At 39.9% G+C, this 13,075-nt stretch overlaps 1 protein-coding gene across 1 annotated transcript; it reads left to right on the forward strand.

The window, feature by feature from the left end:
• The first annotated feature begins 1,263 nt into the window (after window positions 1–1,263).
• cul3b (cullin 3b) lies at window positions 1,264–12,285 on the forward strand. The gene is made up of 16 exons (XM_028419493.1): window positions 1,264–1,531; window positions 3,856–4,053; window positions 6,344–6,457; window positions 6,610–6,770; window positions 7,351–7,465; window positions 7,551–7,779; window positions 7,894–8,039; window positions 8,406–8,582; window positions 8,791–8,961; window positions 9,164–9,271; window positions 9,625–9,749; window positions 9,872–9,968; window positions 10,229–10,363; window positions 10,528–10,714; window positions 10,866–11,011; window positions 11,100–12,285. The coding sequence occupies exons 1-16, from the start codon at window positions 1,469–1,471 to the stop codon at window positions 11,229–11,231; spliced, it is 2,304 nt and encodes a 767-aa protein (XP_028275294.1). The 5' UTR covers window positions 1,264–1,468; the 3' UTR covers window positions 11,232–12,285.
• The last annotated feature ends 790 nt before the right edge of the window (window positions 12,286–13,075 follow it).

The following is a 13,075-nucleotide window of genomic DNA, read 5'->3' on the forward strand; positions in this document are numbered from 1 at the left end:
ACACCACTTTGAAAGAAAGTGCACTCGGCGGGCTGTAGTTGTGTGTTTGTGTCCGGTGGGGCTGATTTAGTCATCACAGTGGCATCCATGCTGATCCTGTTGGCCTGTGTCACACACTCTAAAAGCACAGCCAGATTAACACACTGGAGGCCTGGAGCAAAAATCCACTACAGCCCACTGCTGACTTCTGTTTCCAGCAGAGCATGCAGCTCTTTATAAGGCTTTTATTGTAGGCATGATGTGCTCAAAAGCTAAGATTCTGAAACCTACCAAGTCATGCAACATTTCAAAACTTGACCTAAACATAATAATTATAAATGAAAATTATACTACAGCATTACATCTGATTCAGTACATTACCATTTGTATAAGAAACTGATACTATGCAAAAGTTACTCAAAAGAAAATTAAGTGAAGAGATGTTAGACTGCTATTGACAGAATATCACACCTTACATTACTTTTACTTGTTTTGTATTTAATGTTGTGTGTTAAGTTGCGAAATCTTTAAATATTACATTTATTTAAGATTAACTTTATTAATCCCCGTGGGGAAATTAAGTTGTAGTAGTAGCATTTTAAAGAACAATAAATACCATAACACTAAAACACACAAGCAAAAAGTCTTATATACACATACACGCACATGGAAGCAACAAAAAAAGAATATGTACATACACACACACATAGAAGCAGATCAAAGAGAGGATAAGACACAGTTAATGTAACTGAGAAGTTTGAAATGCACCTGTGATCATATATTGAACAGTTAAAAGCAATATGGATTAATACTGCCAAAAAAAACACTTGTTAAAGGCCTTTTCTGGTCACGTTTTCATTTGTATATTTGTGTTTTTTATTATATATTTGTTGATTTAATTCATAGATAAGAAGGTAAGTTTAACAACTTTAGATTCTGTACTTTAGTATTAAACAATATTTTTTAATAAGCTGATTTAATATTAAATATTTAACATTTAAAAGAGACAATGTATTAAAATGCAGAAATATAAAACAAGACTATGAATAAAGTAAACTCTCTTACTTATGGCTACTTTCCAAAACTGATATTTTTAATATTATCTATTGTGGTATTATTATCCTCCGGGCTAATGGTAAAACAAATAAACACAACGAGTACTGGCAGCCACCAATAAAGTACATACATTAAAATGTATGTAAATGTATGTTTTATGTTAGCAAAGTTTGAGGATGTTCCCAATTATTGATTTCTCGCGTGAGTTGGACTGCGTGAGCTCTGCGCAATGAGAACTGCAGGTAGTCCGCCATTGCTGTATGAAGAACTATCGGATTTGGTGTTCGGCTGTCAACAATAAACTTGTGGTGCCGGGACGCGGAGCTACGAGGTTGAGTGAAAGCTCGTCGGCTGCTCCATAAACCAGTAGTCACCCCTGTCCCTCCCCGGAGAACACTTTCATGTGAATACAGAGCCCACGGACGAGGCAACCATGTCCAATCTCAGCAAAGGCGGCACCAAGAAGGACACCAAAATGAGGATACGGGCCTTTCCTGTAAGTGCAAACGGCTGTAGGTGCTCTGCCTGCCCGTCGGGAGGTGACGCGATCTCCGTGGTCTGGGCTGTTTGCTAAATGCTAGCAGGCTAACCAGCTGAGCAGCAGCTATGACTTGCCTATCCGTAAACAAAGTGCAGCCGCTAAATGTCCAGGTGCCCCCCACTCTTGGTCGGTGTGTTAGCAGGTCGTCCCTCTATAATATCAGCACAGTGCCAAGTTTTATAAATCACGTACATTAACCTTAATCATTAAGTGTCTTAGAACTTCCAGGCGTTAGCTAGCAGGCTGGATCTGTCGATATAGCCGATGCTAACGTTAGCGTTGGCTCTTGACACTTGTTGTTTTGGTTGCTTTTGGCTGATTAATTAATACATTCAGTGCGTTTTTGTGTCTGATATAAAAACGTGACTGACATTGGTGCGGCTAAACACCAGCTAGCTTTCCAGCTCCATACAACAACAAAAACTAGCAGCGTTACTTCTGCTATAAGTGGGTGCTAACGAAACCCAAACCAGCTAACCTAGTTCTGGTTTTGTGCAGTGGTTAAGTGGATTGTAGTTCAGTATCTGCTGCCATTTCAGTATTGAAATTGTGATTGAGATTTATCTCTTCGTCTACCTAACACTCCCTTTGTTTGCAAGTCATCTAAACATCTCATTTATGAACTGACCTCATTCTCATAAAACAATAGCCTGTCTGCGTCTGGTTGAGTGAAAGAGTGTAGCTTCATTATGCAAGTACCTGGTGTCTGAGTGGCAAATTCAGCTTGTGAGCCAGTGACAGTGGCCACATTGCTCTCAGGTGAGAACCTTCTTTACATAATGTGAGCCTGTTGCATGGGGCCCAGTCCTGACAGAGACTTGCTGTTAGACCAGCATCTTGAAATGCATGTGTTTGGGCTTGTCTGCTGGGGAGAAGCACACACTGTTCCTCCTCATTAGGGGTGGCAAGTATTAAGTTTTCTCCAGTGGCCAACATGTCTTTGTCTATTAGGAGAGTGTGTAAGGAAAAACATGTAACATGTTTATATAATTATGGACAGGACTTTTAGAAGATGGAACCTTAAAAATACCTCCTCCTGTATGTTGTACACATCTATATGTAGACAGAAAGGAACATTCCATTTAAAAGTTTATGAGTAATTACAATCAGTGCCCATATGCATTAATTGCTTTTTTATGTATTTAGAAACATACATGATTGGCTGCAATGCAGAGTGTGCACATGCACTGATGTACCATTTTTCATACTGATTGATTGGTATTTTATACATAGTGTGTTGATATTGGCATATATTCGTACATTGCCTCATATAACTGCTGCCTCCAGTTTAAGTGAAATACCTCCCAAGTTCACTTTAGTAGATCTTACTATGATGAACTTTAAAAAGAACAAGAACACCTGTTCTTTGACATCTATGAGACAGGAGGCCAAACTGCTGTATTAAGTGGATTTTAAATATGATGCCAAAACAAGTCAGAAAGAGTCATCAAGTACCCCAAAGCAATATTGAAGAGAAGAAAACTCCAAAGTACTTATTTTTTTGGCGTATTCTTTGTGTTTTGAAGTCAAAACAATTTTCTGATAGATGACCCAGTGTTGCAAAACCAGCCTGGAAAACCAGTCAGACCTTTTTAAACAAATTCTTGACATTATTTTGGGGGGGGGGGGGGGGGGGGGGGGTAGTACACGACCATAATTCGACCAAAGCTTTTGCTTGTGAAAACACAAGTGTTATTGTTTTCTTTGCTCCTGCAACAAGCTTCTGCTCAATGTGATCTGATGCAATAACAGAGATCTTTGGAAGAGTAACTGTCATGTTAAAAGTTTTTTGATGTAGGACATCTCTTTACACTACACAGTGTCTCCAGGCACAGCTTTCCTTGTTTCCTGTAATCAGCAGACTCTACCTTATCCCACTAACAACTGTCAGTTATGTCAAATGGTAAATGGTTGGTGGAAATTTTAAGGGCAGTACACACAGCAGGAGAGTTAGTATCACCATAGATTTTCAGAGTCGGGCTAAAGGACCCCTACATGTACATGTAATTGTTATTTTATATATTATACTGAATGTGATGATGGAGGGAGGAGTGTGAGGTTGTTTAGAAGTGATCTATAATACAGTCCCCTGAGCAAATATCCAATACTGGGAAACAACCAGTAAAGAAATGGACCATTTATTCCAATTTTCAGAGCTGGTTGAATCATCTGAACAAACTAAACCCTGGTTTCTGTGTCTGGAGGCCTTGTTTAGCAACACACAAGTAATTAAAAGCAAAGCCAAACCTAATAAACCCTTTACTGTCTACCTTTTGCAGATGACGATGGATGAAAAGTACGTCAACAATATTTGGGACCTTCTGAAGAATGCCATCCAGGAGATTCAGAGGAAGAACAACAGCGGCCTGAGCTTTGAGGAACTTTATAGGAACGCCTACACCATGGTGCTCCACAAACACGGAGAGAAGCTGTACACGGGCTTGCGGGAGGTTGTTACTGAACACCTTATCAACAAAGTAAGACACAGGTTCAGAATGAGGCTGAAAGTAAAGCAACTACAGGTTGAGTGAAATGTTTATGTGTTTGTGCCTGTGTGTCAAATATAGTAGTATGTACGAAATCTCGGTAATCATGCAAACGGAAACACTGAGTGGTGGTGACAGTCTGCTGTACAAAAAAAACTGGTCTGTTAATTTAATTAGAGCAATAGCTGACTCTTGGAGCTGAATATAAGCTTAAAAGTCAGTTTCAGTGGGTGCTGAACAAAATCTGTCACCAGCTCCATATTAAGATTCATTTTACTGCTTGGCTTGTTTGTCACTGTTGCAAAACAAAGGCAATACCAGAAAATATGAGCTGTTTCCATTTGTGAGCAGCCATGTGAGGGAGGAATGAGTGTTCAGTGAAGTGAAAAGGTGGAGAATACAATTTCGCAGGCTGCTACTCAAGTGGTGTGCAGTGATAGGTTTATAAAACCCTTCACTAAGAGTTCCTTTTGACAGACAGAGCCCTCATCCCGGTGGATGGATAAAAAGTGCTGTACTTTGTGAATAGGGTCCTTGAGTGGTAGTTTTGTTCTGTAGGTTCCAGGGGTCCAGGGAAGCTCATCTGTGTGGTAGCCCTGCATAAAATGGACATTGCCTTGGTTTTTGAATGATGCCTTGAGAAACAATTTATAGGTTTATTTTCTTGTAGAGAGCTAAAGAGAAACAGTGAAATTTTAGTAAATTAGATTTTCTCAAGCTGCTTGTGCATAAAGGAAAAATAACACATATGGGCATTTTCCCCCCAATGCATGGTTTTAAGTCACAGTAGCCACCAGTGGATGTTGTACTGAGCTGTCACTTGTTTTTGTAGCATGTAATTAGTAACAAATCAGGTTTGTCCGTGATATCTGTAGTGGATGCTTCAGTGCTGCTCACAGCTTACAGATGAGCAATATTTCATCAGGCTGGTGTTGAATACAAGCCAGATGGATTTACAGCTTGATTAAATTCACATTCTCAACTTGGCAGGCTTAGTAAACTTGCAATGAGGGAATGTCAACAAGCAATAGCTCAGGAAGAGAGATCTGACGCCTAGGTTTATTATTATTAGGGGTGGAAATCTTCAGGTAGCTCACGGTTTGATTTAATTACGATTAAGGGACCAACAATTTGATTATGAATTGATTATTGATGCATCATGGTGCGGCTTGAATTAATGCATCTTAAAACAATTAAGCAACATATTTTTCCCTTGGTTGGTAATGTGTACACATAAACAGTTATGGGCAACTAGTCACTTTGATAATCTCTATGTCATGGGGCAGGCTGTGGGTATCAAGTGAAGAGGCTGGTAAGTGGATAATACTAAAAGCATTCCCCACTTTTTACTGTATATTTTAACTCATAAAAGTAGCTGACAGCAAGCAACATATTCTTACTTTAGTTTGATGGTAATCTGCCCGTCATTGATGGATGGACTTATGTTAGTAGACAGTAGCTAACTAGTTAGCTAGTGAGCCAGAGCACTAACATCATCATTGAGGGACATGGTTAAAAACACAGCGTGCAGCAAGACACCATTAATCTTCATCCACATGCAGTCTGCATGCATCAAATCAAAAACCATGACCACATATAGTCTTCTGCTATGTCATGTTAGAATTATAGATCGCTAGATAGATATATGTCACTGTTGCAACAGCAATGTACAGGCACCTAGCATAATATACATAGATCTAAATATAAAAACAGTAAAAGAATATGTTCTTTTATTTGTTCATTCTCACTGTATTATAATACGACGAAGGAGTAGCATTATAACGTGTCATAACCAATAACCATATGGCAGCTTTACTTTATTGGTGCCAAGAAGTTATGGTAATCTAATAAGCCTCACATTTGTCAGTGAGCCATGAGTCTTTGATTAGATGGCATATTTAGTTTTATGGGTCACCTCCAGCATTTGATGTGACACGTAGTGCATATATGAAGGTGGATCTCATGTAACATTAGGAGCAGACACATCAATTCATCATCTGAGGAAAAAAGGGAAGGTCGGTGTGCCCTTAAGAATCTTACTCTACAGAGACATTTGGTTTACACTGCTGAGTCACACTGCAGTGTGACTATTCTAAACCTGTCGTATGCATGACTAGTAGAAAAGGGAATTATAAAAACAGCCAGGTGAGTTCAAAATAAAGGAGTGCATAAACAAGAAATCACAAGTGTGAATGTCAGATTTTACTTTTGTGTCACAAAAACAACATAACTTGCTGTAATGCACCCCCCTCATGTATGTGTGTTTCTGTCTCTGCCAAAGGTACGAGAAGACGTCCTCAACTCCCTAAACAATAACTTCCTCCAAACCCTAAATCAGGCCTGGAACGACCACCAGACAGCAATGGTGATGATCAGAGACATCCTCATGTATATGGTGAGTGAGAAACAAAACCAGAACATTAGGCCTACAAGTAACCCTGAAATCCATTGTACTGTGTAATCATTAGTCACATAAAAGAAGCTGACAGTAATGTGTGAAATGCATATATCTAATTGAATCTATTTTGTTGTGTTTTTGTGCCACAGGACCGGGTGTACGTACAGCAGAACAATGTAGAGAATGTCTACAACCTTGGTCTCATCATCTTTAGGGATCAGGTTGTTCGTTATGGTTGCATCAGAGACCACCTCCGACAAACACTGCTGGACATGATCGCACGTGAGAGGAAGGGAGAAGTGGTCGACAGGTATCCAGAAATCACAGCATTCAGCGCACCACTGCTTTATATCTTTTGCTGGATGCAGAGGCATCTGAGCACAGGATGAGTTAACAGTATTTTTGTTATAGTTATACCTTTGCAAAATTCGTTCAGACAGATAACTTATAATGCAACGCAGATCACATATAAACACCTATTATCTCACATGGGGAGATTGAGTTATTTTAGAATCGGTTGTTAAAATTGAGTTAATGCCCTCTATATTTAATTAATCCCTTAATTAAATAGGGCATTTGTCATCAGTTGTCACCAGAGGTGAAGGAGGTGTATACTTTTGGTTAAAGCAATAAAAGAGCTGCCAAATACATCTGCTACAGTCATGCCTGCTGGGAAAAGGCTCAAAGCCTCTGGCATTTTTAAACATTGATTTTTTTTCCCGTTCTCATGCACTGTAGAGTGTAACTGAGTTTTTCAATGAAAGAATAATAAAAACATTCATTTGGCAGCTATAGTAAGAAGTTTTTCGTTGATATTTTTTTGAAACTTTTCAGTGTTTTGTATTTTTTATTGCATTGCTGATGGTGTTTTCCAATCTTCTCTCCGCCAGGGGGGCCATTAGAAATGCCTGCCAAATGTTAATGATCCTCGGCCTTGAAGGAAGATCTGTTTATGAAGAAGACTTTGAAGCACCATTCTTAGAAATGTCTGCAGAATTTTTCCAGGTTTGGGAGAAATACACAACTCTCACTACAAATTTTGAAAATGACTACACACAGCTTATGTATAATGTTTGTTGTTTTCACTTAGATGGAAAGCCAAAAGTTCCTGGCAGAAAACAGTGCCAGTGTGTACATAAAGAAGGTAGAAGCCAGGATTAATGAGGAGATTGAGCGGGTAATGCACTGCCTGGATAAATCTACAGAGGAACCCATCGTTAAGGTGGTAGAGCGTGAGCTCATCTCCAAACATATGAAGACCATTGTTGAGATGGAGAACTCAGGCCTGGTCCACATGCTCAAAAACGGCAAAACAGATGGTGAGCATGCACCTTATTTTCAGCTGATCTCAAATGCTCAGTCCTTTTAACATGGTAGAAATAGATTTTTAATTCATGTGCTCATGTGTGTATTCATGCATATTCAATACACAGATTTGGCGTGCATGTACAAGCTGTTCAGCCGTGTTCCCAATGGGCTAAAGACCATGTGTGAGTGTATGAGCTCATACCTGCGGGAGCAAGGGAAGGCTCTCGTGTCAGAGGAGGGAGAAGGGAAAAACCCTGTGGACTATATTCAGGTATGATGATGTTCTATCAGGACACCACAGTTATGGCTCATTCATCCGTTTCACCTGCTGCAGCATGAGACGAGGCTGTTAAGGTGATTGAGACAGAAAAGTGGTCCTAACGTTTTAAGCTGTTATCATGGAATAGATTGCACCAGCTTAACACTGCAGTGTATTTCACAAAAGTCAGACTTTGGCTTTTTCATTGTTTTTTGAATCATTCATGGCAGAAACGGAGAACTGATAAGCTCTCCTTTGCAGCCTGTTTTCTGATGAGATCAGCTTTTCTCGGCTGTAGCTACAGTTGGAGTTGTAATTGGTGTACTGAGCTGATGTATTATCCCTCTTCATTTATGTCCTCCTGCCTCCTTCCTACAGGGTTTGCTGGACCTGAAGTCCCGTTTTGACCGTTTCCTTCTGGAGTCCTTTAATAATGACAGGCTCTTCAAACAAACTATTGCTGGCGATTTTGAGTACTTCCTAAACCTCAACTCTCGTTCGCCTGAATACCTCTCACTCTTCATTGACGACAAACTGAAGAAGGGAGTAAAAGGGGTGAGACCACTTATGGTCTTGTTTGACTGACCTGCTTTTTCAAAATGTATTAATACATAAAACCCTTTTTGTGTCAAACCACCTGCTTTTGCTACTGAAATTAAAATGCACATAAAAGAATATTAAGTTTGTAATTTTTACATTTAAAGGATGATGAAGTCTGTTTATGACTAATGGATATTACTGTTCTTCTTTTTGTTTTATCCAGCTGACAGAGCAGGAGGTGGAGTCTATTTTAGACAAGGCCATGGTGCTCTTCCGCTTTATGCAGGAGAAGGATGTGTTTGAGAGGTACTACAAGCAGCACCTGGCTCGCAGGCTGCTCACCAACAAGAGCGTCTCTGATGACTCTGAAAAGAACATGATCTCCAAGTTAAAGGTGAGGAGGCAGGTGCAACAAAGATTAGAAAGGTAAAAGCTTAGGTAACATTTGTATGCAGTTTGTTTGGTTCTGTTACAATTGTATTACATATACATATTATTATTCACTATAAGCGTCCACCTGCTGCTGCTTGTTCGCCTGCCTGTGTGTTGATTTACCCTTTTGGTTAGTAAGATTATTTCTGGTGTTCATTACTCAGACTGAGTGTGGCTGTCAGTTCACCTCTAAACTGGAAGGAATGTTCCGGGATATGAGCATCTCCAACACCACCATGGATGAGTTCAGACAACATCTACAGACGACTGGGGTGAGGATATGCTACACACCACACATTCTGTCAGGATAATGAGCCTGTTTGCTATCAGCAATCAGTACACGGCATTTTGATTGACTGAGCATTGCTGTGCCGCTCAGTTACATAGACATAATTATGCAGCTAACTAACCATATCCTGGAAATACATGGGTGTTTCTGGCTTGTTCTGCTTTCACAGAACATTAATGAAGAAAACAAAATCAATCCAAGCAATTATTTTTATATTTGTGCAGCTTGTGTGTCTAGTCCTGTCTTCTGTTTAATTCCTTGTCTTACCTTAGAATTGCAACAAATAAATATTTGGCATAGTAGCAATAACTCTGATCTGCATCGCTCTGACTTCAGGTGTCACTTGGAGGGGTTGATCTCACTGTAAGAGTTCTCACTACAGGATACTGGCCAACACAATCAGCAACACCCAAGTGCAATATCCCCCCATCACCGCGACATGCATTTGAAGTCTTTAGAAGGTTTGAAAACTATTGTCTTCTGTTGTATGTGCTATGCATTGTGTGTAGTGTTTATTACAAATACTACCTGGTATGTACTAGTGTATATAGTATAGTTTGATATTTCTTCACTGTATTTGCAGGTTTTACCTTGGTAAGCACAGCGGGAGACAACTCACCCTGCAGCACCATATGGGTTCTGCAGATCTAAATGCCACCTTTTACGGTCCTATCAAAAAGGTACACACTGCCTGTGAAGTGAGATGCAGATCAAGCACATACTGCGTGCTACACTATACTAAGATACTGTATGATGTATAGTAAATAGTATGTTAACTGAGAATGTACAATGAAGCTCTCAGAGTAAATAACATTGATAGAAAATCAGCATCATTTGAGCCCAAAGGGAAATCTGCTGTTTCGTCCACTTTGTGTAACTATATTGTTATAGAATTTCAGTTATATGTTTTATATCCTTAATCCTTCTGAAATGTCATTAGGAGGACGGGTCAGAGGTTGGAGTCGGAGGGGCACAGGTGACGGGCTCCAACACCAGAAAGCACATCCTGCAGGTCTCCACTTTCCAGATGACTATCCTGATGCTTTTCAACAACAGAGAGAAGTCCACCTTTGAGGTACATGATTTAATTCCCTTCTGGTACACTCAGTGTCTTTGCATGTTATCTCTTGGTTTATTGTTGACAGCTTAATCAGGAAAAGGCAATTCTGAGGTGGGATTCAAATTGTGCCCAATGTAATACCTCCATTATTGACTTGTTGGGTCTTTTTCACTGTGTAGGAGATCCAACAGGAGACAGACATCCCAGAGAGGGAGCTGGTGCGAGCGCTGCAGTCTCTGGCCTGTGGGAAGCCCACTCAGAGAGTTCTTACAAAGGAACCCAAGTCCAAGGAGATAGAAAATGGCCACGTGTTTACAGTCAATGACCAGTTTACCTCCAAGCTGCATCGTGTGAAAATCCAAACAGGTCTGCACAAAAGGCATTATTTTTGTTAACATGATATATATAACATATGCATAAGCCTCCAACAAAATAATATATATTTTCGAAAAAAGAAACATGCATTTCTTTAGTCACATACTGTGCCATTTATTGTCCTTTCTTGTACTGCCCCTAGTGGCTGCTAAACAAGGGGAGTCGGACCCTGAGAGGAAGGAGACACGACAGAAAGTGGACGATGACAGGAAGCATGAGATTGAAGCTGCCATCGTTCGCATCATGAAGTCCAGAAAGAAGATGCAGCACAATGTTCTAGTAGCAGAGGTTAGTCAGCTCACATGGCTGCTCTGACTTTGAAGGGTTGGTAATGCTGTGTCCATTACTGATCAATGCATTTTGTGTCTCCGTACAGGTCACACAGCAGTTGCGAGCGCGATTCCTTCCGAGCCCTGTAGTCATCAAGAAGCGCATTGAAGGACTCATTGAGAGGGAATATTTGGCAAGAACACCGGAGGACCGCAAAGTGTACACTTATGTAGCATAAAACAAGTGAATTCAATGAAAGCTAGCATTGAGAAACGGAGGGCCTTGTTTTTTGTGGACTGCTATGTGTTTGAATGAACTTGGAAGTGCTTTCATCATGATTCTGGGAAACACTGGGAAGCTTATCTTTTCTTCCATAAAAATGTGTTAAAAAAAATCATGCAAAAGATGCCGAAGTTTTCTAGCAATATTAGATTTCTTCTGCTGAGAGATGTGAAAGGAGGGGATCTAGTTTTGTATAAAGTTATGTTTCTTGTGGCCTTTGGAGAGAACTAGGTGAGCCTGTTTGCCAATTACATACATGCTGTCCAGAAAGAGTGTTAAAGCAAACACGTGGCTACATGGAGACCAAGAAAACATTTGAACTCACCCCCCCTGTTTTAAATGTTGATGTCAATGTGTTATGTTTGTGTTTTGTGGCACAATAATGGCTGTACAGGTTGACAGACAGTCTTGGCCTTTTCCTCATAGAGGATTTTTAAATTTAAAAATAGAGGCTGTATAAGTGTTAACTGGTACAGACCTGGTTTACTGCAGCAGTAAATGACTTCTTGTGTACTTGAGGAGTACATGAAAAGTGCTTAAATTATGTTGCAGATATGTCTTTTGCATTGGGATTGTTTTAATGTTCGGTATGGGTTAGGTGCACCTCACAATAGCTGAGATATTTAATGCCATTTCAGTACTTTGGCCAGGTCTGTACTAGCAGTTAGAGAGATCAAGGGCTGTTGCTTCACAGCATGCTTTTATATAATGGATCAATCAGGGGGACACATAAAATTCCATAGATGGTGTTCGGTCTCATGACACATTTTCACTCAAGGTCTGCTGTAAGAACGGCCAAAAAATGTTCTCTCTTTGAACGGAAGGTTCTTCATGCTGTGAGTTTCAAAGAGGATTTTTTTTTTTCCTTGACTGCATTTTCAACCGGTGGAACCAGTCTAGCACCATGTTCTAATGTGTACAAATTGTAAAATAATTATTGTACTCACTGAGAAGTTGGATTGTACAGGGCCTTGTTTTCATCATATTAAATGTAGAATAAAAAAAATTAAGGGATAAGGTTTTTTTCATCTTTCATAAGAAGGCCTTGGCAAGCCGTTCTAACCATAATTAAAGTTTAATTTAAATGGTAAGCCACACAGTGAAATGCTTTGTGTTCACAAGAAGCATTTGGCAGGCCAGTCAAGTACATAGCTTGCCAGAGTATTTTGAGATGTAACTCATAAATGTTTCCTCCCATCATATCTAAGAAAAATTGTGTTTAGTTACTGTGTACTGTTATATTCAACTGGTTTGATTGCTGTTAACCCACATATTTGTGATGCCTCATCAGTCCCTGTCAGTGAACGAAAGGCAAAACCTTTGTTGCCATCATCAGTAGACTAGTGAGAGAGAAGTACTAAATTAGCAGGAATGTAAGTTTTGTGTTGGATTGTGGGTCAGATCCTGGGTCAGCTTGAGTTGTGTGTTGGGTTGCAGATTGGATTATAAGATTGTTAGTGTCAGGACACCGGGTCATCTCCCGGGTCAGGTCCTGCATTGGGTCCACCGTTTCAGATGTTACATTAACCGAATGACCTGCAGTTAATCCTACCCAAACCATGTCCCTCTTGTTGTTTTCTTGTGATAGTTAAACATTGACTTTCTTCAGCGCTACAAATGTAATCAACCATTTTAATATTTTATTTTACAACCAAAATGCTTGATGTTCTCTGCAGATAGGTGGGAAAAGTGCAGTCTTGACATACTGACAATGACTATCGGCCAGAATGTGCCAGTATCGTGCTGGAAGGTGTGCTGTGTTATAAAATGTGTGGTAACTTGTGTCTTTTTCAGGGTAGA

Source organism: Parambassis ranga, chromosome 13 (assembly GCF_900634625.1).
Source record: "Parambassis ranga chromosome 13, fParRan2.1, whole genome shotgun sequence".
Classification (NCBI taxonomy): Eukaryota; Metazoa; Chordata; class Actinopteri; family Ambassidae; genus Parambassis; species Parambassis ranga.

Excerpts from the sequence above, each read along its gene's own strand:
- cul3b (XM_028419493.1), top strand. The coding sequence starts at position 1,469 with ATGTCCAATCTCAGCAAAGGCGGCACCAAGAAGGACACCAAAATGAGG. Across the intron at positions 6,771-7,350 it reads AAGGGAGAAGTGGTCGACAG|GGGGGCCATTAGAAATGCCT; the intron begins GTATCCAGAAAT and ends TCTCTCCGCCAG. Across the intron at positions 10,715-10,865 it reads TCGTGTGAAAATCCAAACAG|TGGCTGCTAAACAAGGGGAG; the intron begins GTCTGCACAAAA and ends TACTGCCCCTAG.